At 39.4% G+C, this 22,475-nt stretch overlaps 3 protein-coding genes and 1 pseudogene across 7 annotated transcripts; 2 read left to right on the top strand and 2 right to left on the bottom strand.

Annotated features, from left to right (window-relative positions):
- Positions 1-2,322: 2,322 nt before the first annotated feature.
- Positions 2,323-7,506, top strand: LOC116215597 (phosphatidylinositol/phosphatidylcholine transfer protein SFH13). 3 transcript variants are annotated; one of them, XM_031551362.1, is made up of 15 exons: positions 2,323-2,597; positions 3,485-3,587; positions 3,705-4,008; positions 4,131-4,230; positions 4,521-4,787; positions 4,886-4,963; positions 5,040-5,144; positions 5,228-5,277; positions 5,444-5,543; positions 5,635-5,733; positions 5,833-5,946; positions 6,026-6,182; positions 6,325-6,713; positions 6,818-6,892; positions 7,097-7,506. In XM_031551362.1, the coding sequence occupies exons 2-15, from the start codon at positions 3,581-3,583 to the stop codon at positions 7,124-7,126; spliced, it is 1,875 nt and encodes a 624-aa protein (XP_031407222.1). In that variant the 5' UTR covers positions 2,323-2,597; positions 3,485-3,580; the 3' UTR covers positions 7,127-7,506. The 3 variants fall into 3 exon arrangements, with proteins under 3 accessions (XP_031407222.1, XP_031407221.1, XP_031407220.1); XM_031551361.1 differs by having other exon boundaries at positions 3,702-4,008; positions 7,100-7,506; XM_031551360.1 differs by having other exon boundaries at positions 3,702-4,008.
- Positions 7,507-8,015: 509 nt separating this feature from the next.
- Positions 8,016-9,823, top strand: LOC116215599 (GPI-anchored protein LLG1-like). 3 transcript variants are annotated; one of them, XM_031551366.1, is made up of 3 exons: positions 8,016-8,157; positions 8,403-8,651; positions 9,239-9,823. In XM_031551366.1, exons 2-3 carry the CDS (start codon positions 8,501-8,503, stop codon positions 9,592-9,594), a joined length of 507 nt encoding a protein of 168 aa, XP_031407226.1. In that variant the 5' UTR covers positions 8,016-8,157; positions 8,403-8,500; the 3' UTR covers positions 9,595-9,823. The 3 variants fall into 3 exon arrangements, with proteins under 3 accessions (XP_031407226.1, XP_031407225.1, XP_031407224.1); XM_031551365.1 differs by having other exon boundaries at positions 8,018-8,286; XM_031551364.1 differs by having other exon boundaries at positions 8,018-8,305.
- Positions 9,824-10,037: 214 nt separating this feature from the next.
- Positions 10,038-15,049, bottom strand: LOC116215601 (annotated as a pseudogene).
- Positions 15,050-15,915: 866 nt separating this feature from the next.
- On the bottom strand, positions 15,916-20,748 carry LOC116215598 (actin-related protein 8-like). Its single transcript, XM_031551363.1, has 12 exons — positions 20,304-20,748; positions 19,828-19,913; positions 19,483-19,553; positions 19,275-19,342; positions 18,936-18,997; positions 18,364-18,461; positions 17,772-17,853; positions 17,455-17,597; positions 17,042-17,190; positions 16,665-16,798; positions 16,394-16,512; positions 15,916-16,263 (listed from the first exon to the last, which is right to left on the bottom strand). Exons 1-12 carry the CDS (start codon positions 20,615-20,617, stop codon positions 16,186-16,188), a joined length of 1,404 nt encoding a protein of 467 aa, XP_031407223.1. The 5' UTR covers positions 20,618-20,748; the 3' UTR covers positions 15,916-16,185.
- Positions 20,749-22,475: the final 1,727 nt, after the last annotated feature.

Genomic DNA, 22,475 nt, shown 5'->3' with positions numbered 1-22,475 from the left:
CGTACTGTGTATACATATTTCTTTAATTGTGTAATTCGATCTCAAATTGATGTCTTGGGCTTTTATTTGAGAAAATATTCAATAAATGTTAATCATCTACTGTGAGTGGGTAACACTTGATCAGAATGTCCAGAAGTATGAATGTTTAGGAAGATATTTGCTCTTTTTACTTTTGTAGTGTTGACCAAAGGAGTTTTGCATTGCAATGATGCAATGTGGCAGTTTCCTTTCATAGCATTCTGTGAGGGACACAAGCAATGATAACTTCAATTATTCATGCATGGTCTCTTTTATGTCACATAATATATCAAATATGCATGTGAAGATATATTTGGCAATGAACCCTTTCCCCTAGCGAATGAGACCATACAATATAAAATGCATACACACACACTATACATAGCTGAAAAAATGGTTTGTTCCCTCTTGATCGAGCACGTGTGCATATGTTCCTCCACAACTCACCATCTCATATCTTAGAGAATTCCTTCAATGATACATTGTGATGTTGATTGGAAAACTGGGGTGCTCGATATCGTCTTTAAGGAATGGGCATCAGATCCTTGTTGAAGATATCTCCTCGAACTCTACGCCCGAATAACCTGCAAAAAAGGAAATATAACAAAGGAATCTCGATTTCCTTCTCCGATACTTAAATGAGTATAATTATTTAGTTAGAGTGAATGAATTTCATCAAAGTTGCGTACCTCCGATATTTATAAGCGTTTAGTAACCATTGTCGGTTACATGGAAAGGGGTTCAAATTCGAATTCGAATGAACACTTCATACATGTTCCTATTATTAGGCTTTGGACCCCTATATATCAGTTTTGGACCTTGCCTTTCATGAGCTTTATTTAGTGACCCTTATTTCCAGGCTCATAACATTGTGAATGTTTGAATCTAGGATCAGTGACCCACCTGCTACCATAATTTTGAAAATGAGAATTTCGTCAAGCTTCGCCGCGATGTAATAAGGGAACAACTGAACCACGCTGTGAAAAAGCTCAAAGATTGAGGTCTTCTCGAAGCCTTCCTGAACTCTAGTATTTATCTCGACGTGAGATGTCGCATTTACAGTATGTCAAACTTACTGTAAGAGTCTATATATGTTAAACTTACAGTGGTAAGATTCGCACCAAATAAAATAATTTTAGAATAATAATGATAATTAATATTAATTTCAATGAGAAAGAATAACTTGTTTTTTAATAATTTGTTTGAGAGAATGGATTCTCTTTTTTCTCCGGCAGTGCCAAACAAAAGAGGAGATATGATTCGGAAATTATTGACTAATAATTGGGGGATAAAATTGGTGAATTTCCCCAGAAATTTAAAAAAAAAAAGAGGAAAATGATAATAGTAAGTCCCAACAGAACAGCTGAGTGAGGTTTTTAATTAAGGCTCCGCAACAAAATTAACTGACTAACGACAAAACTCCAACCGATTGGTCGTAGGATTATTAAAGATATAAAACCCCCCCGCGCATTTAATTGCATCCAGAGGATCTGACACGTGGACTCATATGGCCCCCCACGGCCGGGGGTAGCATGGACCGTCGGTGCGAGCAACCGGTCTGGCTCTTCCCACAGGTCCTACGCGAATCATTAAAATCTATATATAAGCGCAACAAAAATTATCTAGATATAATAACGAGATTACGGCTTTAATAGTAAATTGAGCTTTCAATTGAATGATTTTATTTATAATGTAAAAATTCGACACTTACTGAAAATATCTCGAGCACATTGAATTGTCTTCCGAATAATCTTCATACGGACCGCTTTGTCTACGATAACAATGCGTGTACAGCTCAGTCTCATTTGTTGGACCATAACAATGTACAAGTGTAACAATCGAGTTTATCCGGGAGTCATCAATTAACAGCTATTGATAACTTGTGAGCGATGATTACGAAAGGTAGCTAAAACCCATTGACAAGATATATGCCAATTGTTTAATTTAACTTGGTTAATTTTATTTTTTTTCAAAAAAACTTGTATTTATCCTAAATTTTACCGATATGGACGCCAATTGTTGAATTAAATTAAATGTAATAATCACTGTAAATATAATAAGAATTCCGTACTGCAGTAATTAAAGAAAGTAACCAGAGATAGATTCCGTCATCAGTCAAAACTATTTCTAGATTTCTTTTTTTCAAGACCATTAATTTTATTTTATATAATTAAAAACTATAATTAATTTATTTTAATTTTTGGAAATAATAAAGAAAATTTAGAAAGAGGAAAGGTGACACGTAGGCACAGCTGAGGGGACAGCAGTGACAAATAAGCTCAAGCAAAGCAAGGAGGCGCTCGAACCTTCACCATTTCCCATTTCTCCGATTTTCCATTTCCTTCTCAGACTGAAAACGTAAAAAGAGAACAAATCTCCCACAGAAGAGAGAGAGAGAGAGAGAGAGCGAATAAACAACAAGAAACAACAACCAAAATCAGATCTTTCTTCATCCTCTTCCGCCATTGTTACACGTCCCCTTCCGCTTCAAGCATTCCCCTCCCCTCCCCCGGAAAACAGCGGCAACGACGTGGATCGCCGGAGCTCGGCCGCTCCCCGCCGGGTGTTTCAAGCGCGAGGTGCGTCTTTGCTCTGCTAGCTCGAACCGTGACGGGTGGATGGATTTTGATTCGTCCCGCTGCTGCCCTTCTGCGCGTGGCTTTTTGGCTTTGTGTGTGTTTTTCTCCTTTTGTTTTTTTTGGGTTTTCGTGCTGTTCGGCGTAACGGAAATGGGGTGAGATCCGTACGGTCTCGTCGGGCATTGCTGGGATTCAATGCGAAGGAAGGACTCAGCTTTATGAGCTTTAAATGCCGGCGTTAATGAGAGAGAGGAGTGGCGGTGCTAACGGTTTTCTGGCCTGGGATTTATTGCTCTGCTCCGCTTTCTCGTTTCTTCTTCAATGGCTTTTCCCAGTTTTTTCAGCTGTTTTCCGGTCTCCGTTTCTAAGAATTTGTTGATCTCTGGTGAATTCGAATGGCTGTCATGAGCTTTTGAAGTGAATGAACAGATAAGGAAAGTAGAAACCCATCTATTGGCAAGTAAAGGGGATTCCTTTACCTCCTGTTTCGCCTGTTAAGATCTGGACTTTTCAGTTTGAGTGGATTGGAGATGGCCGAAGCTGCAGAATTAAGCAAGCAGAGGAATATGAAGAAGCTTGGAGCTGTTCAATATGATCCCTGTGTTGTTCTCCTTCGCTCTGTTGGATCGAGCTCTGTTCTAACTACCTAAAAGTTCTCTCTTTTCTTTCATTGATCCTCTCGTCGTCCTTTCGAGTAATCACATCCAAAAAGGTCAAGCCGTCTCGGTTTTAGTTGTTCTTGTGAGAGTGATTGATTAATGGACTGTTCTTGTTTTGTTTTGGATTAGTGAGTAATCAATTATTTTCCTTTCTGTCGAATGAGTTAATACGTTGTCTAGGATTCTGCCTAGCCTGGAGTTGTACTAATGGCCTCTGTACTTTGACAGTATGCAGCAGCGTGTACGTGGGCTGGTCTCTGATGGGCTTGTTTTCTTTCTCTGAAGAGTAGGGCCAAGTTGCTTCCTTTTCAAAATTTCACTGAAATGTCAGGTAAAATTTCTCATTTTTATCACAAGGCATAGTCAGTTTAATTTTCCCTTGAAGTGGTCATTGCTGCTAGTGTGGATTGTGATTCCAAATTTTTCGGGTTAATTTTCTGTGCAGAAGGATTAGAAGGAGTGGGGCCTTATGATGAGATTAGAGAAAGAAGATTGGATTTTGATAACTTCGAAGATGACAGGCGGAGATCTAAAATTGGAAGTCTAAAGAAGAAGGCTTTGCATGCTTCGAACAAATTCACTCATTCTCTTAAGAAAAGAGGAAAAAGGAAAATAGATTACAGAGTCCCTTCAGTTTCCATAGAGGATATACGAGATGCTAAAGAGGAAGGCGCAGTCCTTGAACTCCGTCAAAGACTACTTGATCGGGATTTGCTGCCACCTAGGCATGATGATTACCACACTCTTCTGAGGTAAGTTGATCGTCTCATCACCTGATGAGATGAAACTTCGATGCGTTTATTTAGCTGTTTGCCTTCTTCTGAGCTTCATGAATAGATTCTATCAAACCTTACTCGGTTTCTGTTTGTTTTAGATTTTTGAAAGCGAGGGATTTCAACATTGATAAAACCATCCAGATGTGGGAGGAGATGCTTGCATGGAGAAAAGAATATGGAACGGACACCATTTTGGAGGTAATGAAAAACAGTGACTGCTGTGTGTGTTTTTGGTTAGGATACGATGGTTTTCTGTGATTATAAGCATTTGCCCTCTAAGAAATTGTGTTACTTCATAAAACCATTAAACTAAATAGATCACATTAAGCTTTGCAAAGATGCTTGAGCTTTATCATGCAGATTTTGTTGAACAATGTTATAGGACGTATGCTGACTGCGTTTTTTTCATTATAATATTACTGCATTGTCTTATGTTTCCTATCTTTTCATAATGATTGATAACCCACTGTCAAACAAATGAAAATCAGGATTTTGAATTCGAGGAATTAGAAGAAGTGTTGCAATATTATCCCCAAGGCTACCATGGCGTTGACAAAGAAGGCAGGCCAATATATATTGAGAGGCTTGGGAAGGCTCATCCTACTAAGCTCATGCGAATTACTACTATCGACCGATACCTGAGGTACCATGTACAAGAATTTGAGAGGGCCCTTCAGGAGAAATTCCCAGCTTGTTCAATCGCAGCTAAGAGACAGATCTGTTCGACAACAACAATACTGGATGTGCAAGGCTTGGTATGTCTCTGTCTGAAGCATTTTGTGAAAGTGATTTTATCTTGGTAACATTTTACATATTTCTGCATACGATAATTTGTCGAAAATCATTTCTACAGAGCATGAAGAATTTCACTAGGACTGCTGCGAGTCTGGTGGCTGCCATGTCAAAAATAGACAACAGCTACTACCCTGAGGTATTTGACTTTTTGAGATGTTAACTCCCTCTGTATCATGTGATCTCTAACAGCTTCAACTTAAATTCTCCTCCAGACACTTAATCGGATGTATGTTGTTAACGCTGGTCCGGGCTTCAAGAAGATGCTCTGGCCTGCTGCTCAGAAGTTTCTAGATGGAAAGACGATTGCCAAGATACATGTAAAAGACATCACATTTGAGACTTAATAAATGCTTTCGATTCTTCCGACCTTCCACTGATCTGCAAACTCTCGAACTCTCAGGTTTTGGAACCCAGAGCGCTGCCTCGACTTCTGGAAGCTATAGATCCAAGGTTCATGTTGTTTTGGCATTTATTTGTTTTCTTTTCTTATAAGGCTTTTGGCATAAATTGTTGATGTAATCTCATTTGAAGCAAAATCAAGAATATGATTTCTCCCGTAAGGATAATATTTTACTGTCTGTATTTGTCTGTAACTTTCACCTGTTATTACTCTTAGCCAATTGCCGGACTTCTTGGGCGGCTCCTGTACTTGTTCTGCTGAAGGGGGATGTCTCAAATCTAGCAAAGGTCCTTGGAATGATCCTGATATAATGAAGGTAACTATGTCTTCTTATGTTGGTTAACATATCTTCTTTTGTTGGTCAAGTATGGGAGTGTAAGAGTCAGTCTTAATGCATAATTTTACAGCTTGTACACAATGGGGAGGCGACATTTGTGAGACAAGTCACGAGAATATCTGATGATCAAGAGAAGGTTGACTCCTATATTCAGATACGGCCGCTTAAGGTGAGTGTGCAGCTCCTGTGCTCGTTCACTGATGCAAACAACAGAACAAATATAATAATTACATTTTGATCTGGTAATTATATAAATTTCTTTTTGCAGGTAAGGGCTAGCGATCCATGTGCTGCTGAATCAGGGTCCGACATTGATGATTGTAATTCCCCAACTGGACAAAGAAGCTCCAGTTTCCCACGTCTCTCTCCGGTTTGCGAAGAAGTGAGTTTTTAGCTGGGACATTTTTTATGTTTGGATGATGAGCTCTTTATTTAAAGATAAAAGGTTTTGACTGATGCAGGTAAGATTGTCGGACTCAGATGCCTATTACAGTTGCCACAGCACATTTAGTTCATGTGAAGCCTCTAACAGTGACCAAGTAGGGGGTCCTGAAGATCTCTTGCTCAAGTTCAGGGGCCGAGAAAATTCATCTTGCAATGGTGAAGCTAGTTTAGAAGGTGATCTTGGTTTCTGTTTCATGTTATTTCTTTTCCTTCTTATGGGTTATATGATTTTTTTCAGGGGAAAAATGACATGTCATGTTTTTAAAAGTATATCTGATCTTTGAAGGAATTAATTCTTAACTACTTCTCTCTGCAGGGACTTCTGGTAATTACTGGCTTAACACGATAAAGGGAAAGATCGAAATGAGGAGTTTGCAGCGTTCGGCAAAAACATTCTTGGCTCTTGTGGTCAGGCTAGTTTCATTCTTCCGGTGTGTGTACTCCCCGTTCTTGAGAAAACAGAGCAACATTCATCCATCTAATGTGGTGGAGACCAACACAGTCATCAGCGACCATCCAGCAGCTGTTGAAGCGGTCAGTGAGGACCGGGTTCGTCCATGCGTAGAGCGACTTCAGAGGCTCGAGAGAATATTAGATGAGCTCAGTAACAAGCCTGCAGGGATCCCTGTGGAGAAGGAGAAGATGCTATTGGATTCTCTAGACAGGATTAAGTCAGTGGAGCATGACCTGGAGAAAACGAAGAGAGTAAGTTCTGAGTCAATCATTGACCATGAATTTGGACTCGTGACTGTGACTTTGTTCTCTGCGTTTTTCTTTAATATATTATTATTGTCATGTTATGGCTACAGGTACTTCAGGGTGCAGTAATGAAGCAACTTGAGATTGCTGAGCACATAGAGAACTGGAGCCAAGCAAAATGTCAGGTAAGTAGGCCTCGCGAGTTCTTCCCATTCTATTAAACATCACATGAAGTTCCTATAAATTAGCTTAGAGAGAGGCTGTAACATATTTAGTTGGAACGTCTCTCAATATAGTGACATATAAATATGGGAACATGCAAAGGTCATCAATTATTCACTTTGGCATCCTCTCTTGATAAACTATAGCTGATGCATTTCTCGGTTTAGCAGAGAAAGTGGCTATGCTTGAGAGCTTAGAGAGTTGTTCAACAGCGGATTTGATAAGATCCTCAAGTTGTGCTGTCGGGATTTGATCGGATGATGGAAGTTTTTGCCTGACCACTCCGAGCATGCAGCACAACACGGGCTCGTGGTGGACTTTTGCTTACCCTTTTGGCCGGCTAATGTTTTCCACAACCTTTTGTACGAGGTTCTTCTTGTGAATGGAAATTATGGCGAGAAAGACTCCGAGAGAGTGTAATCAGGAAGAAAAGGGAGAAAGAAACAAGATGTGAAATGAAGAGTATCTTTTTACACCGCAGCCACCACTAGTAGTTCTGTGGGTTTTTACTCCATGGAATGAAATTGTATATCTGACGAGCATTTGTAAATTCACTAATATTTTCCCTCTTTTTTTTTTTTTTGCCATTTCAATTTTGAAAAAAGAAAAAGAAAAGAAAAGAAAAAGGATATTACAACTTTTTGGGGATAATCGGTTTCATCCTCTGCCTCAACTTATGACGGCAAGTTGAAACGTTAATTACCATACTAGTTCGTATTAGTATGTTGAAAGCGATCCCTCGATTGACCCAGGCTCCTAGATCGACAGAGGCTCCCAACACATGCTTTGAAATCGCAACTGTGACAAATTACTTGCGTTTGAAGAAAGCCTAATAATGTCACTGTACTATTGACCTTCAGCAGGAGAGTGTCTGGTATCATTGCCAACTTTGTGCCCTCTTAATGACATCCTGTCATCGTTGTTGGGTTCATGGAAAAGGTAACAACAATGCATGTGATCATGGAGACGTAAGTCAATGACAACAGCTATTTACGGAATACAACGAATGGTTCTCCTGAACGAGCTACCATATGTTAAAGACACGACAACTTTGTCGAGTTCTGGACAAAAGTGTAGTATTGGAACTTAGAACAGCCTTTCCACTAATCTTTTCCATGGACTCCAGCATTTGTCTTACCCAGGAAACATATCCTGATTCAATTATCAATTATCCTGGTTCACGATCATTTATCAAGACCTTGCCCCGATACAGACAGACCATTAGTTGGTAAGGTTTTCTCGTGCCAGGGCAGTTAATGGGGATGTAGGTGGAGGGTCGGCATCTACAAGCCAAAAAAGCCCTTCTGATTCTGCCGTTGCCCCCAGCAGCAAGGAAGGAAGAGACGAGCCATACGAGGAAAAGTCATGGGGAATTTGTATTTAACCATAATGATCTGCTGTACTCCATAATTTTCTTGAATGAATAATCTTTTTGAGTGACTGAGTCTTCGTCCGGCTTTGACGCTTCCTCAGGATCCTTTGAGTCTTCCTACGTGAAGAAAGCTGAAGAAAACTGTTTTGTGAGCTCAGCTCAATTCAAGGGAAGATTCCGAACGAGTCTCCAGGACGATATGGAGCTGTTGTGTCGGTTTATTGGTTTCCCGAAGATTTTCAGTGTCCTGTTGGTTCTCCTGATGGGGATCTCTCTCTCAGTGTCTGATGGGGGAACTGAGTCCAAGGTTTCTTATTCCAATGGCAGGCATCTTCTTCAGGCTAAGAAGAGTGAATTCCTCTCTTCTCCTGTTCTCCTTTACTGCATATTTAGCAATTTCTGATAGTTCTTTATTCTATTGATGAAAGAAACTTGCGACTAATGTCTTTACAATTCGTCATTTTATGTTCCATTCCATTCTTGATCTCGGCATGAAAGCATCTAGCCGGAGATAAGCCTTGTCTGTCGCAGAAGCATGTCGTGCGATCAGCTTTGCTCAAATGAGATTTTCTCCTTCAAAATGAGTGTCAATGTATCTCATTCGCAGTAATCTATTGTTTCAATCTCATTTAAACACTAATTGGCCGGGAAATGGGTTTCATTCTTTATTCTCGATCTCAAAACGATTGAGGTTTCCTGGAACATCGGGACAGAAACATCGAGGGCTGAATCTCTGATTCTATCTTCTGTGATTTCTCAACATAGTCGAAAACAAATAATATCGGACTTTTTCCCAGGTCTTCTCGATTGTCCTAAGCTCATCTGCAGCTTGAGGTTTCCCATGTTTTTCACTAGACAATGTGGAACTATTGGTCTGATACTTTGACAGGGAGAAGCAACAGCGTCCTGATAGTTTCCTTTTAAATCCGATTCTCAGGTTGCCCAGTGAACTTCGAGTTTCTCAACTACACGATCATCACGAGCAGATGCAATGGCCCCCACTACCCCGCAGATATCTGCTGCGCAGCGTTCAAGGAGCTTGCCTGCCCTTACTCCGAGTACCTGAACGACCTGAACACGGACTGCGCCTCAACCTTGTTCGGCTACATCAATCTTTACGGGAAGTACCCTCCGGGCCTCTTCGCCAACGAGTGCAGGGAAAGCAGGCGAGGCCTTGAGTGTACGGCATCGGCGCCCACAACTTCGGAGAATGACAGCAGCAGCTTTCAGGTCACTTGCATTCCATTTGGACTGCTTGCAACCATAGCTGGCTTTCTCGTTTTGTTAGCCTAGAGGGATCTGATATATGATCGGGTGCCCATGACTCAACTTGTTACATCGTTTCCCGGGGTTCGTTGTGTTTAGTGTGATAGGTAATGTAATTTGCTCCACTTTGGAAAAAGGGAAAACATATCGAAAATCGTAATGCTCCTGGAGAGGCGCCAAAGCCAAAGTATCAGGAAACAAAATCCGTTATGGAAGTGAAAAATGGAAAACTTCTCCAGACGATCTCTTGATTTTCGGAGGCCTCCAATTGAAGAAGTTGAGAGTAGCATAATACTACGAGCGCGGTCGAATCATCAAGAGTTTAAGCAGCTAGTCTTAAGAACTGTAATGCAAAATGAAATGATTAGAAAACGAGTATGGAACTGCTGAACACGAGAAGGGGGGGAAAAAAGATAAAAAAAAAAAAAAAGAGAGAACTTCACATAAAACTGAGTAGATGAACTTGGATCTCCAAAAGTGGATGAATATCAGTCTCCATGAGGTATTTATTATGATAAATACATACATATTATTCAAATATTACATATTCATATTATAATATTATTACATATGATTATTGAGTTTCATGTTCCATAATTATCAGAGAGGACCAGAGAGCAATACTACAAAAAGAATACTTGTCCAGCTGATGTGAAAGCAACAGAAAATAAATTAAGACATACTTGCGACCCGACAATTATCACTATTGCTATACCACTCATATAACTCGTCTCACTGAGAATATACGACCTCTTCAGTAAATGAGAATGGTCCATCTATTTACCACAAAAAAGTTGAACCACGACATCTGTCGGAACTGCTTCTTTGTCAGACACCATCGCTCAGGGAAGGTGCTCAACTGTTTTCAGGCAAATGGGAAAGGGGAAAAAATTGGAAGAACAAATCAAAACTCGGCCGTGAAATGCAAAAATTGAAGGAGACATATCATACACGGATATGTGAGGAAGCTTACATTGCTGTTCTGTTTTGCCCCGAACCACGCAGTATCCACACCGTACGGAGGAGGAATAACTCTAATTCCATTGGATATGGAAGGGGGAAGAAGTCCGTGCAGTTCCTTCTCTAACCTTTCTGAAAGGGTTGAATGCAGAGTAAAATGTAAACGATCATTCTGCCCATACTTAGATGTCTCAAAGTGTTGGAAGAAGACCAAGAAAGAGATAGTGAACCATGATCAGCCAAGCCTTTGACAGAAAATGCCATTCACCTTATAGTCGAGACGATATAAAATGTGGAGGTTTACCTGCTAAACCAGGTAGACAAGCTGATCCCCCACACAATACTACGGTCTTGTACCGATAATCATCAGTCGTTAGCTCCGAGGCATGACAATGGTCCATGCACAGAGCCACGGCTTGGTGCAGACCCATAGTGCGCCTGTGGCAAGGATCACAAAATGAACCATCAGTAGGACCCACCACCAGACTGACTGGAACGTAAGTTGATGTTACTTTTTCCCTAGCTAGGTACTTTCCAACGGTCATAGAACAGACACGTATGGCTAGAGATGCAATATAAGTTTCAATTTCAATTAATTTTCTCCATTGGTATCTACTTGAATTAGATTAGTAGAAGATTTTGGCTATAGAAGGTATCAATGAGCAGCTACTTGCTATACTGCAATCTGATTTGTACAAGGGATAAGCTTACACTCCAGCAATACGAGGCTGAAATAAGACTTCTCCTGTCTGAAAGCGTTCTTTTGAAAGAATAAACGAGCCTTCTCCAGCAACTTCCCATGATGCTTGCGTGATCTTACGTAGCTCAGCATCATAGTCAAGTGCAACATAACATAGCTTCTGTCTCGTTCATTTGGAATAAGAAGAGAACAACAAGCAACTCTTATTAGATGATGGTTAAGATCATAAATAAACTGCAAAAATTAGTTTCAGGAAACCAATTTAGAAAATACTTAAACTAGGAACACCATGTGACTGGATTCATCGAGTGTCCAATTTACCTTGAAGATTATACACCCCCCAAGAAAGTGGCGAACAAGAAACACAAAAGACATGGAAGAATGCAAACAATAATAATTAAGGATGAAAGCTGTATATACCTCCTTCAATGTGCGCACCATATATAGAGATTCAAGATGTTGTTCTGCTACATCAGCTCCCTCAGAAAACCTGTAAGCTTCAAAGCTCCCAATCCTATAACTTCGACCCCCACCTTGTGCATTACTTTTCCATTTAGAACTGAAAAGCAAGGAATATTCTAAATCAAATCATCTTCACACTATCCAAGAGTATACCCATGTAAGAAATACCAACCTTAGTTGCACATTTGATTAAAAAAGAGAGGGGAGAGAGAGAGAGAAAGAAAGAAGATAACGTCTGCCTGTGGTGGTGTAGCGGGAAAGTCCACAATGAGATTTGAAATCATCAACTTACTCGGGACAACAGAAGTCACTTGGAAACCGATATTAACAACAATTCCTGAAGTTCATCTTGCTGCAAACAATGCCAAAGTTGCCTGCAGTTTAATGTAACCGATACAGAAGTTAGAATCATGTAAAATTGACTAATTCTGACATGATGTTGCTTCCCAAGGAAAATATCCAACATTAAGGCCTACAAGATAGAATAGGCGCATTGCTGATGCTCAGGAAACTTGTTCCTGATTAGCAGAAACCAGTTTCCTATCAACAGATGACCTTAACAGTTGAAGATTCCTAGAACAGGTGCAATATAAGAAGATCAAGAACAAGCCTATAATAGTCCATAGTTTCACCAAGTTATTCTTACGAAAAAGACATTTAAGGAGCCAATGCGAAAAACAAGACCATTTTCTGACTTACATAAGTAGATTTCCAGCTCTTTTACATTTTTTTAGTGGCCATCAGATGGTAGAAACAGTTTCTTTGAACTGCTATGTGTTGAAAATAGTTCCGACCGGGAAGATCGCTCAAATTATCCTTTGCTTCTCTATATGGATCTTCATTAGTAGATGCGTTATTCCACAAACAGAAGGGTATAAATAAAAACCTGATCAACAGCACAGACAGCAGGAACACTCAACTCAAACAGGGTTGGGTAGATAGCTTCTTTAAGCTTTCTTCTTGATGCCTTAGCAGATTCTGTATCTACATACAGTAAGAAGAAGAAATTTAAGCAAAAGTGTAATTAGTCCCACTGGAGAGAATTTCCTGAATCATACTTGAAGAAAAAGTCCTATTTTATATCAGTAATTCCAGGAGAGGATATCTGAAACAATGACATAAAACTATAGCCTTCCGAGGCTTTTATGCCTATGGACAAGGACAGATCTAAGGGAGGCGCCTGGGGCCAGTCACCCCCCTTGGACTCGAGAAAAATTACAGATTTCTTATATACCTTAATGAGTTTGCTCTATATATTTTTTTTTTATTTTTTATTTTTTTATTTCATGAAATTGTCATACTCCGCCCCCCTTGACTTTACAATTTTATTTTACCTTTGCACTCTTTTTTATTTCACCCTGCTTGGATTAAATTTCTAGATCCATCCATGCCTATGGATCTATGTCAAACATCATATTAGGCAATTTTAGAAATACCGAAACGGTGTCAACAATGGCATTGGAAAATGTTATAGACTGGTGTCCTACCATCATAATGACAACACCAGAGTCGGATATGAAGATGGTTTAATCTGTATCCTGCCAGTAAACCACAGATACCAACAATATGGAAAGAATCAAGAATAAATAAATCACAGTAAAATACATAGTGACAAGCTATGTCATGTGAGGGCTGCCATGAATCACATTCGATCTTTAAAGAGAGAAAGAAAGAAAGAAAGCAAAAAAAAAAAAAAGAAGCTACAATTCAAGTTCAATCCAGAAGAGGTGCCAACCATGTGGTTCATTTTTCTCTTTTAATTTTTTGCAGATGAGTTTACACCTGGGTCAGAACTATAGCTGTGAAAGTAAATGAAAAAAGGTCAAACAAATACCTGCTGTAAATAGTCAGAAAAAAATGACGAAGCCTGGAATGCATTGGAGACTCGATGTTGCCAAATTCCTGCCGAGCAGATAGGTCAGAACACGTACATCTTCAAGAACTAGCACATATAAAGTTCGAGAATAATGTCAAATATGATCTTCCACATGGTAAAATCAAGTTTGAAACCACTAATATGCCAGTTAAAACAAAAGCCTCACCAGAAAGGTCGCTGATCGCACAGATGGACATTCATATTTGCTCCAGCCAATTTTGCAATATCCAGAACCACCTAGTCAAGAACACGAAATAGCAACTCTGACGGTTTATAAAATGAACAGACCGAACTACAAGAAGAAAGCATACTGACATATCACATCATTTTTCTAGGCCAAGATATCTATCACTTGTAGTTGCACTATACCATCATAAACAGAAATTTGACACTTCACGTGCATACGTCAATATCATCCGCAGGTACAATATGACGTATCATCATCATTTGACATAGTGGTTACAGTGCAAACTGGGAGTACATTACCGTCAATAATAATGGAACCAGGGACTTGAGCCCTCTTGCTGTAGATGCTCATGAAAGATACCTCAGGCATCCCTCTAGAGAATGCCCTGTAATCAAATTGTCGTTCAGTGAAACATATTAGCTCAAGAGTATATAAAAGACATCTGAAAACAGAGAAACTGATCATTCTCCTCATAATGAAGTTGAAAAAAAAAAAAGGTGAAAAATTTCTCCACATTTTTCATTTTCCAGGAATTGATTCTTAAAAAAAAAAAATCCTTTCCCGGATTTCTATCTGATTCATCCGTCATGAATTACTAATTTCCAAGACCCAAGTAGACATGTAGCACATGTAAATGGACAAAACCACCTCAAATCGCAGATGTTTGAAACCAAAAAATTTGAACAATAAACAGCAAGAAGAAGAATGAAGAAAGCTTTAATGGCCAAACGCAAGATGATACCTTCATCGCCTAATCATCTCAGCAGCTGAATTCTGACAATTCAAAGCTCTATCGATCCACGCACGTACTGAATCGGATATCCCCATCGCAGATTAGTCTCCGCGAAGAAAATCGATTCCCAGGGCTCCGCCTGATGCTGGAGGAAGAAAACCCACAGCCTGTCATCGGACACGAGCGACCTCAAAGACTTGCACACGAGGCTCATCTTCGCGGCGTCCTTCGGCCCCAGCAGCCTCAGTATATGCAGCAACATATCCTCCGGTCCCACCGGACTCTGCCGCCTCCTCGCCGGGTCCGAGCTCGATTCCGGATGGTTCGAGGCCAGCTCGACGATCCTCTTCAGGATAGTCGCCATCGTCCGCCGGAACTCAAGCTCCGACAGCCGGCGCGGGCCGCGGATGTCTCGGGTTCTGACGTCAACGGATTTCTCGTTGTCGGGACTGAGAGTGACATGAGACAGATGGCACTGTTGACTTGTCGGGACATCAGAACCAGAAAGGGAAGAAAATGAAGAAGGCGGATGCTGACGTGGGAGTGAAGTGGCGGGAGAGAAGTGGTGGCGTTTGGTGAATTATTATTTGAGATTGATTTCCAAAAAGATAACACCTTTAAAATTACCCGGTCATGTTCATTATCATATTTAGTATGATCCAGTAATGTTATACATTCCTGGGAATTTGTTGGTAATGTGGATAGTCGTATTTCCCGATCAGAAAGCATATTATTACTAGTTGAGTGAGAAAGTGAATTGAATACGTAGATTACTGGTAATTTGCTTTAGCCAAACATGATAATCTAATGAATCCAGGAAATTTAAAATTAGAATTCCAATAATCCATGTGGATTGCCTCATATATGATCGAGATCGAGTGGACGTCATCGGCGCCCAAAACTAAAAAAAAGGAAAGCAGCAGCTCTCAGATCACATGCATTCCCTTGGCACTCCTTGCAGCCATAGTTGCATTTCTCACTTTGTCAGCCTAGAGGGATCCAATAATTGATCGGCTGCCTATGCCTCCTCAACTTGTTATTTCGATTCCCGGGTTCGTTTAGCGTGATAGGTAACTTATTTAGCTCCACAATATCTCGGTATCTGTTAAACTGGAAAATCGGAAAAGGGGAAAACAGATCAAAACCGTAATGTTCCCGGAGAGGCGTCACACACATCAGAAAACTTTCTGTTTTGAAAGTGAAACATGATAACTTCTCCAGGAGCCAGAGAAAATCTCCTGATTCTCGGAGGCCTTCAATTGAAGTATTCACAAGTAGTCGAATAATCAAGAGTTTAAGCAGCTAGTCTTAAGAAACTGTAACGCAATACGACATGATTGGAAACCGGGTCAGAACTGCCAAACTGGCACTAGAAAGAATAACCGAAGAACTAACATACAACAGAGTACATGAACTTGGATCTCCAAAAAAAGATTAATAATCTCTCTGAGGTATTTATTCTGATAAATACATATATATTATTCAAATATTACATATTCAAATTATTAAGATACTTCATATGATTATTGGGTTTCATGTTCCATGATTATCAGCGAGAGACGGAGCATATTACAAAAAGAATACCCGTCACGATGATGTGAAAGCAACAGAAAATAAATAAGACACTTGCAACCACTTTTACAACTATTATCCCTCAGAGAATATACGAGCTCTTCAATAAATGCGTACGGTCTATTTACCTACCACATACGGTTGAACTTCGACTTCCTTCGGAACTGCTTCTTTGTCAGACACCATCGCTCAGGGAAGGTGCTCAACTGTTCCAGGGCAAATTTGGGAAAAGGGGAACAAAGTGCAAGAACAAATCAACAATAGGGGGAAATCTCAGCTTTGTGAAATGTAAATTTGGAGGAGACATTTCGTATACAAATTAATGAGGAAGCTTACGTTGCTGATCTGTTTTGCCCCAAACCATGCAGTATCCACACCATACGGGGGAGGAATAACTCTAATTCCCTTGGATATGGAAGGGGGAAGAAGTCCATGCAGTTCCTTCTCTAACCTTTCTGAAAGAGCCGAATGCAGAGTAAAAAGTAAACGATCATTAGATGTGTCAAAAGTGTTCAAAGAAGATCAAGAAAGATATTGAACCATGATTAGCCAAGCCTTTGACAAAAAATGCCATACAATTGAGACGATATAAACTATGGAGGTTTACCTGCTAAACCCGGTAGACACGCTGATCCCCCACACAATACTATAGTCTTGTACCAAGAATCATCAGTAGTTAGCTCCGAGGCATGACAATGGTCCATGCACAGAGCCACGGCTTGGTGCAGACCCATAGTGCGCCTGTGGCAAGGATCACAAAATGAACCATCAGTAGGACCCACCACCAGACTGACTGGAACGTACGTTGATGTTACTTTTTCCCTAGCTAGGTACTTTCCAACGGTCATAGAACAGACACAAATGGCTAGAGATGCAATATAAGTTTCAATTTCAATTAATTTTCTCCGTTGGTATCTACTTGAATTAGATTAGTAGAAGAATTTTGCTATACTGCATTCTGATTTGCCCAAGGGATAAGCTTACACTCCAGCAATACGAGGCTGAAATAAGACTTCTCCTATCTGAAAGCGTTCTTTTGAAAGAATAAACGAGCCTTCTCCAGAAACTTCCCATGATGCTTGCGTGATCTTACGTAGCTCAGCATCATAGTCAAGTGCAACATAACATAGCTTCTGTCTCGTTCATTTGAAATAAGAAGAGAACAACAGGCAACTCTTATTAGATGATGGTTAAGATCATAAATAAACTGCAAATATTAGTTTCAGAAAACCAATTTAGAAAATACTTAAACTAGGAACACCATGTGACTGGATTCATCGAGTGTCCAATTTACCTTGATTGAAGATTATACACCCCCCAAGAAAGTGGCGAACAAGAAACACGAAAGACATGGAAGAATGCAAACAATAATAATTAAGGATGAAAGCTGTATATACCTCCTTCAATGTGCGCACTGTACATAGAGATTCAAATTTGATGTTGTTCTGCTGCATGAGCTCGCTCAGAAAACCCGTAAGCTTCGAAGCTCCTAATCCTATAACTTCGACACCCACCTTGCGCATTACTTTTCCATTTAGAACTGAAAAGCAAGGAATATTGTCAGTCAAATCATCTTCACACTATCTAAGAGTATACCCATGTAAGAAATACCAACCTTAGTTGCCCATTTGATTAAAAAAAAAGAAGAAGATAACATCTGCCTGAGGTGGTGTAGCGGCAAAGACCACAATCAGATTTGAAATCATCAACTTACTGGGGACAACAGAAGTCACTTGGAAACCGATATTAACAGCAATTCCTGAAGTTCGTCTTGCTGCAAACAATGCCAAAGTTGCCTGCAGTTTAATGTAACCGATACAGAAGTTAGAATCGTGTACAATTGACTGATTCTAACATGATGTTGCTTCCCAAGGAAAATATCCAACATTAAGGCCTACAAGATAGAATAGACGCATTGCTGATGCACAGGAAACTTGTTCCTGATTTGCAGAAACCAGTTTCCTATCAACAGATGACCTCAACAGTTGAAGATTTCTAGAACAGGTGCAATATAAGAATATCTGGAACAAGCCTAAATAGTCCATATTTGCACCAAGTTATTCTACGAAAAAGACATTTAAGGAGCCAATGCGAAGAACAAGACCATTTTCTGACTTACATAAGTAGATTTCCAGCTCTTTTACATTTTTTTAGTGGCCATCAGATGGTAGAAAGAATTTCTTTGAACTGCTATGTGTTGAAAATGGTTCTGATCGAGAAGATCACTCAAATTATCCTTCGCTTCTATATATGGGTCTTCGTTAGTAGGTACTTTATTCCACGAACAGAAGAGTATAAATAAAAACCTGATTAACAGCACAGACAGCAGGAACATTGAACTCAAACAGGGTTGAGTAGATAGCTTCTTTAAGCTGTCTTCTTGATGCCTTAGCAGATTCTGTATCTACATACAGTAAGAAGAAGAAAATTAAGCAAAAGTGTAATTAGTCCCGCTGGAAAGAATTTCCTGAATCATACTTGAAGACAAGTCCTATTTAATGTCAGTAATTCCAGGACAGGATGTCTAAAACAATGACATAAAACTATAGCCCTCCGAGGCTTTTATGCCTATGGACAAGGACAGATCTAAGGGAGGCGCCTGGGGCCAGTCGCCCCCTGGACTTGGGAAAAATTACAGATTTCTTATATAGCTTAATGAGTTTGCTATATATATTACACGAAATTGTCATACTCTGCCCCCCTTGACTATACAATTTTATTTTACCTTTGCACTCTTTTTGATTTCACCCCCCTTGGATTAAATTTCTAGATCCATCCCTGCCTATGGATCTATGTCAGACATCATATTAGGCAATTTTAGAAATACCGAAATGGTGTCAACTGCGGAATTGGAAAATGTTATAGACTGGTGTCCTACCATCATAATGACAGAGAGGAAAGGACACCAGAATCGGATGTGAAGATGGTTTAACCTGCATCCTGCCAGTAAACCACAGATACCAACAATATGGAACGAATCAAGAATAAATAAATCACAGTAAAATACATAGTGACAAGCTATGTCATGTGAGGGCTGCCATGAATCACATTCGATCTTTTAAAAAATATAAATAAATACAAAGCCACAATTCAAGTTCAATCCAGAAGAGGTGCCAACCATGCGGTTCATTTTTCTCTTTTCATTTTTTGCAGATGAGTTTACACCTGGGTCAGAACTATAGCTGTGAAAGTAAATGAAAAAAGGTCAAGCAAATACCTGCTGTAAATAGTCAGAAAAAAATTACGAAGCCTGGAATGCATTGGAGACTCAATGTTACCAAATTCCTGCCGAGGAGATAGGTCAGAACACGTACATCTTCTAGAACTAGCACATATAAAGTTCGAGAATAATGTCAAATATGATCTTCCACATGGTAAAATCAAGTTTGAAATCACTAATATGCCCGTTAAAACAAAAGCCTTACCAGAAATGTCGCTGATCGTGCAGGTGGACATTCAGATTTGCTCCAGCCAAATTTGCAATATCCAGAACCACCTAGTCAAGAACATAAAACAGGGTATTGGGGGCACCACAACAGCACGAAATAGTAACTCCCAGCAGTTAACAAAATGAACAGGCTGAAAGAAAGCATACTGACATATCACATCATTGATCTTGGCCAAGATATCTATCACTTGTAGTTGCACCATACCATCATAAACAGAAATTTGATACTTTACGTGCACACGACAATCATCCACAGGTATAATATTACTTATTATCATCAACATCAACATAGCGGTTACAGTTCAAATTGGGAATACATTACCGTCAATAATAATGGAACTGGGGACTTGAGCCCGCTTGCCGTAGATGTTCATGAAAGATAGTTCAGGCATCCCGCTCAAGAATGCCCTGTAATCAAATTGTCGTTCCATGAAATATTAGCTGAAGAGTATGTAAAAAGACATCTGAAATCGGAGAAACTGATCATTTTCCTCATAATCAAGCAAAAAAAAAAGTGAAAAATTTCTCCACATTTTCCATTTTTCATAAAATGATTATGGAAAAAAATTAAAAAAACATTTCTTTCCCGTATTTCTATCTGTTTCATTCGTCATGATTTACTAATTTCCAAGACCCAGGTAGACATGCACGACATGGAAATAACATTCGAACAATAAATAGCAAGAAGAAGAATGAAAAACGCTTCAACAGCCAAAACTCAAGATGATAACTTCATCGCCTAATCATCCCAGCAGCTAAACTCAGATAATTCAAAGCTCTATCGATCCATGCACGTACTGAATCGGATAACCCCATCGCAGATTAGTCTCTGCGAAGAAAATCGACTCCCAAGGCTCTGCCTGATGCTGGAGGAAGAAAACCCACAGCCGGTCGTCGGACACGAGTGACCTCAAAGACTTGCACACGCGGCTCATCTTCGCGGCGTCCTTCGGCCCCAGCAGCCCCAGTATCAGCAGCAATACGTCCTCCGGTATCTCATCAAACGCCCCCAGCGATGACCCCGCCGGACTCTGCCGCCCCCGCTCCGGGTCCGAGCTCGATCCCCTGCGGTTCGAGGCCAGCTCGATGATCCTCCTCATGATAGTCGCCATCTTCCGCCGGAATTCAAGCTCCGACAGCCGGCACCGGCGCGGATGTCTCGGGTTCTGACGTCGACGGAGTTCTCGTGGTGAGTGACTTGAGAGAGATGGCACTGTTGACTTGTCGGGACATCAAAGCAAGGGAGGGAAGAAAATAGAGAACGCGGATGCTGATGTGGGAGTGCAAAGGCCTGCCACGTGGAAGCTTACCAGCCCGATTAGTTTTACGTTCTTACGAAATTATTGGAGTAGACTACTACTACTGTCGCTATCCACTTATTCATTAGCAACCGTTTTTGCCCCTGACATATTTTTGTCGCCAATTAGCCCCAAACGTTGGCATTTCGTCTACCATTTATACCTTTTCATTAACCTTCGTAACGAAAAATTCATGGACGGCATTACCTTTTCCGTCACTTTTCTGTTACGGAAGGGTATAAATGGTAGACGGAATGCCAACGTTTGGGGCTAATTAGTGGCAAAAATATATTTGGGGCAAAAACGGTTGTTAATGAATAAGTGGATAGCGACAGTGGTATTCTACTCAAATTATTGTTATTGTTAACGTTAATTGATTTAAATGATTTGGCACTTGATCCTTTTAAGTAAGATCTCAAGTTCGAGTTTTGTGAATAGAGAAAATTTATGCTTGGAGAGTTTTATCTCTTAATGAGCCGATCCAGCTCGATTGAATTAGTCAGGCCTAATTGGACTTTCGGATACCATGATTCATATCGAAATTATTGTTCTTAAAAAATTGTCACTGAGTATATATTTTAAACGGGTTAATTGCAGAAAAAATCGATACGGGAAAATTTATTAGTGCGTTTGGTATGAGCTAATTCATATGGATTATTCGGAATCTGATTTTCATGGCGTGTTTGGTTTTTGAGTTGAAATTTTAAGTCAACTCAACTCAATTTTGAGGAATAATAAAAGACAAAAAGATAATTATTACAAATGTTGAAAAATATATTGATATGTGAGAATATATAGATGTATGTATATATAGATGTAAAGTAGATAGAGAATTTATTATTAAAAATTTGATTATAAAAATGTTAGAAAAAATATGAGTGAGATATTATTATTAAAAGAAAGAAAAAGACAAAATAGTAATTATTGTAATGTTGAATTTGTGGAAGAATAGAATTGAGTTAGGTAGAATTAAATTTTTATCTTAAAATCAAACAAGCCAAATTTCCTAGGCTCACTGAATTACTATGTTTAGCTAAAGCAGATTACTAGTAATCTTCATATCTATGGTAATCCACTTTCCCATACAGCTGGCGATATACTTTCCTAGTAGAGGATATGGGATGACTATCTACATTACCAGCAAAATTCTAAAAAATGTACAATAATAGTAGTCCATGCAGAACAAGATAATAAACATTACCCATAATTTTAAAGTGAGAATCTATCTCAATGAATATAAATTATCAATCTCAAATGGCAATACACCAAACACCACTGATTTCAAATGTTGGTCGAACCGAGACTCTTGGCATTTTTTTATCTGTTTTTCGTGATCCTTATCTTTTAAATTAGATGATGACCACGTAACATGTTGGATTGAATTTTTTTTAATAATATTCTACTGCTAGTATATATCTAAAAAATTATATTTTTGAATTAGGTAGAGAAAATAGTTCTTAAACAAAGATGATGATGATGATAATAATTATCATTAATATTGAGTAAATTATCTTCTTATATTTAAAATTAAAAAACACGATATATATATTAATCGCATAACAAAAGTACAATCAATAAAAGAGTTACAATTAAAAAAAAAGAATTTATACTGATAAAAGAGTCATGTAGCTTATCTTAGATATTAACTCTTCGAATACTAAATTGTTCCTCA

The sequence above is a fragment of the Punica granatum genome, chromosome 7 (assembly GCF_007655135.1).
Source record: "Punica granatum isolate Tunisia-2019 chromosome 7, ASM765513v2, whole genome shotgun sequence".
In the NCBI taxonomy this organism is placed as follows: Eukaryota; Viridiplantae; Streptophyta; class Magnoliopsida; order Myrtales; family Lythraceae; genus Punica; species Punica granatum.
Note: the sequence above shows the minus strand (reverse complement) of the source record. Positions and strands in the feature narration are given on the sequence as shown.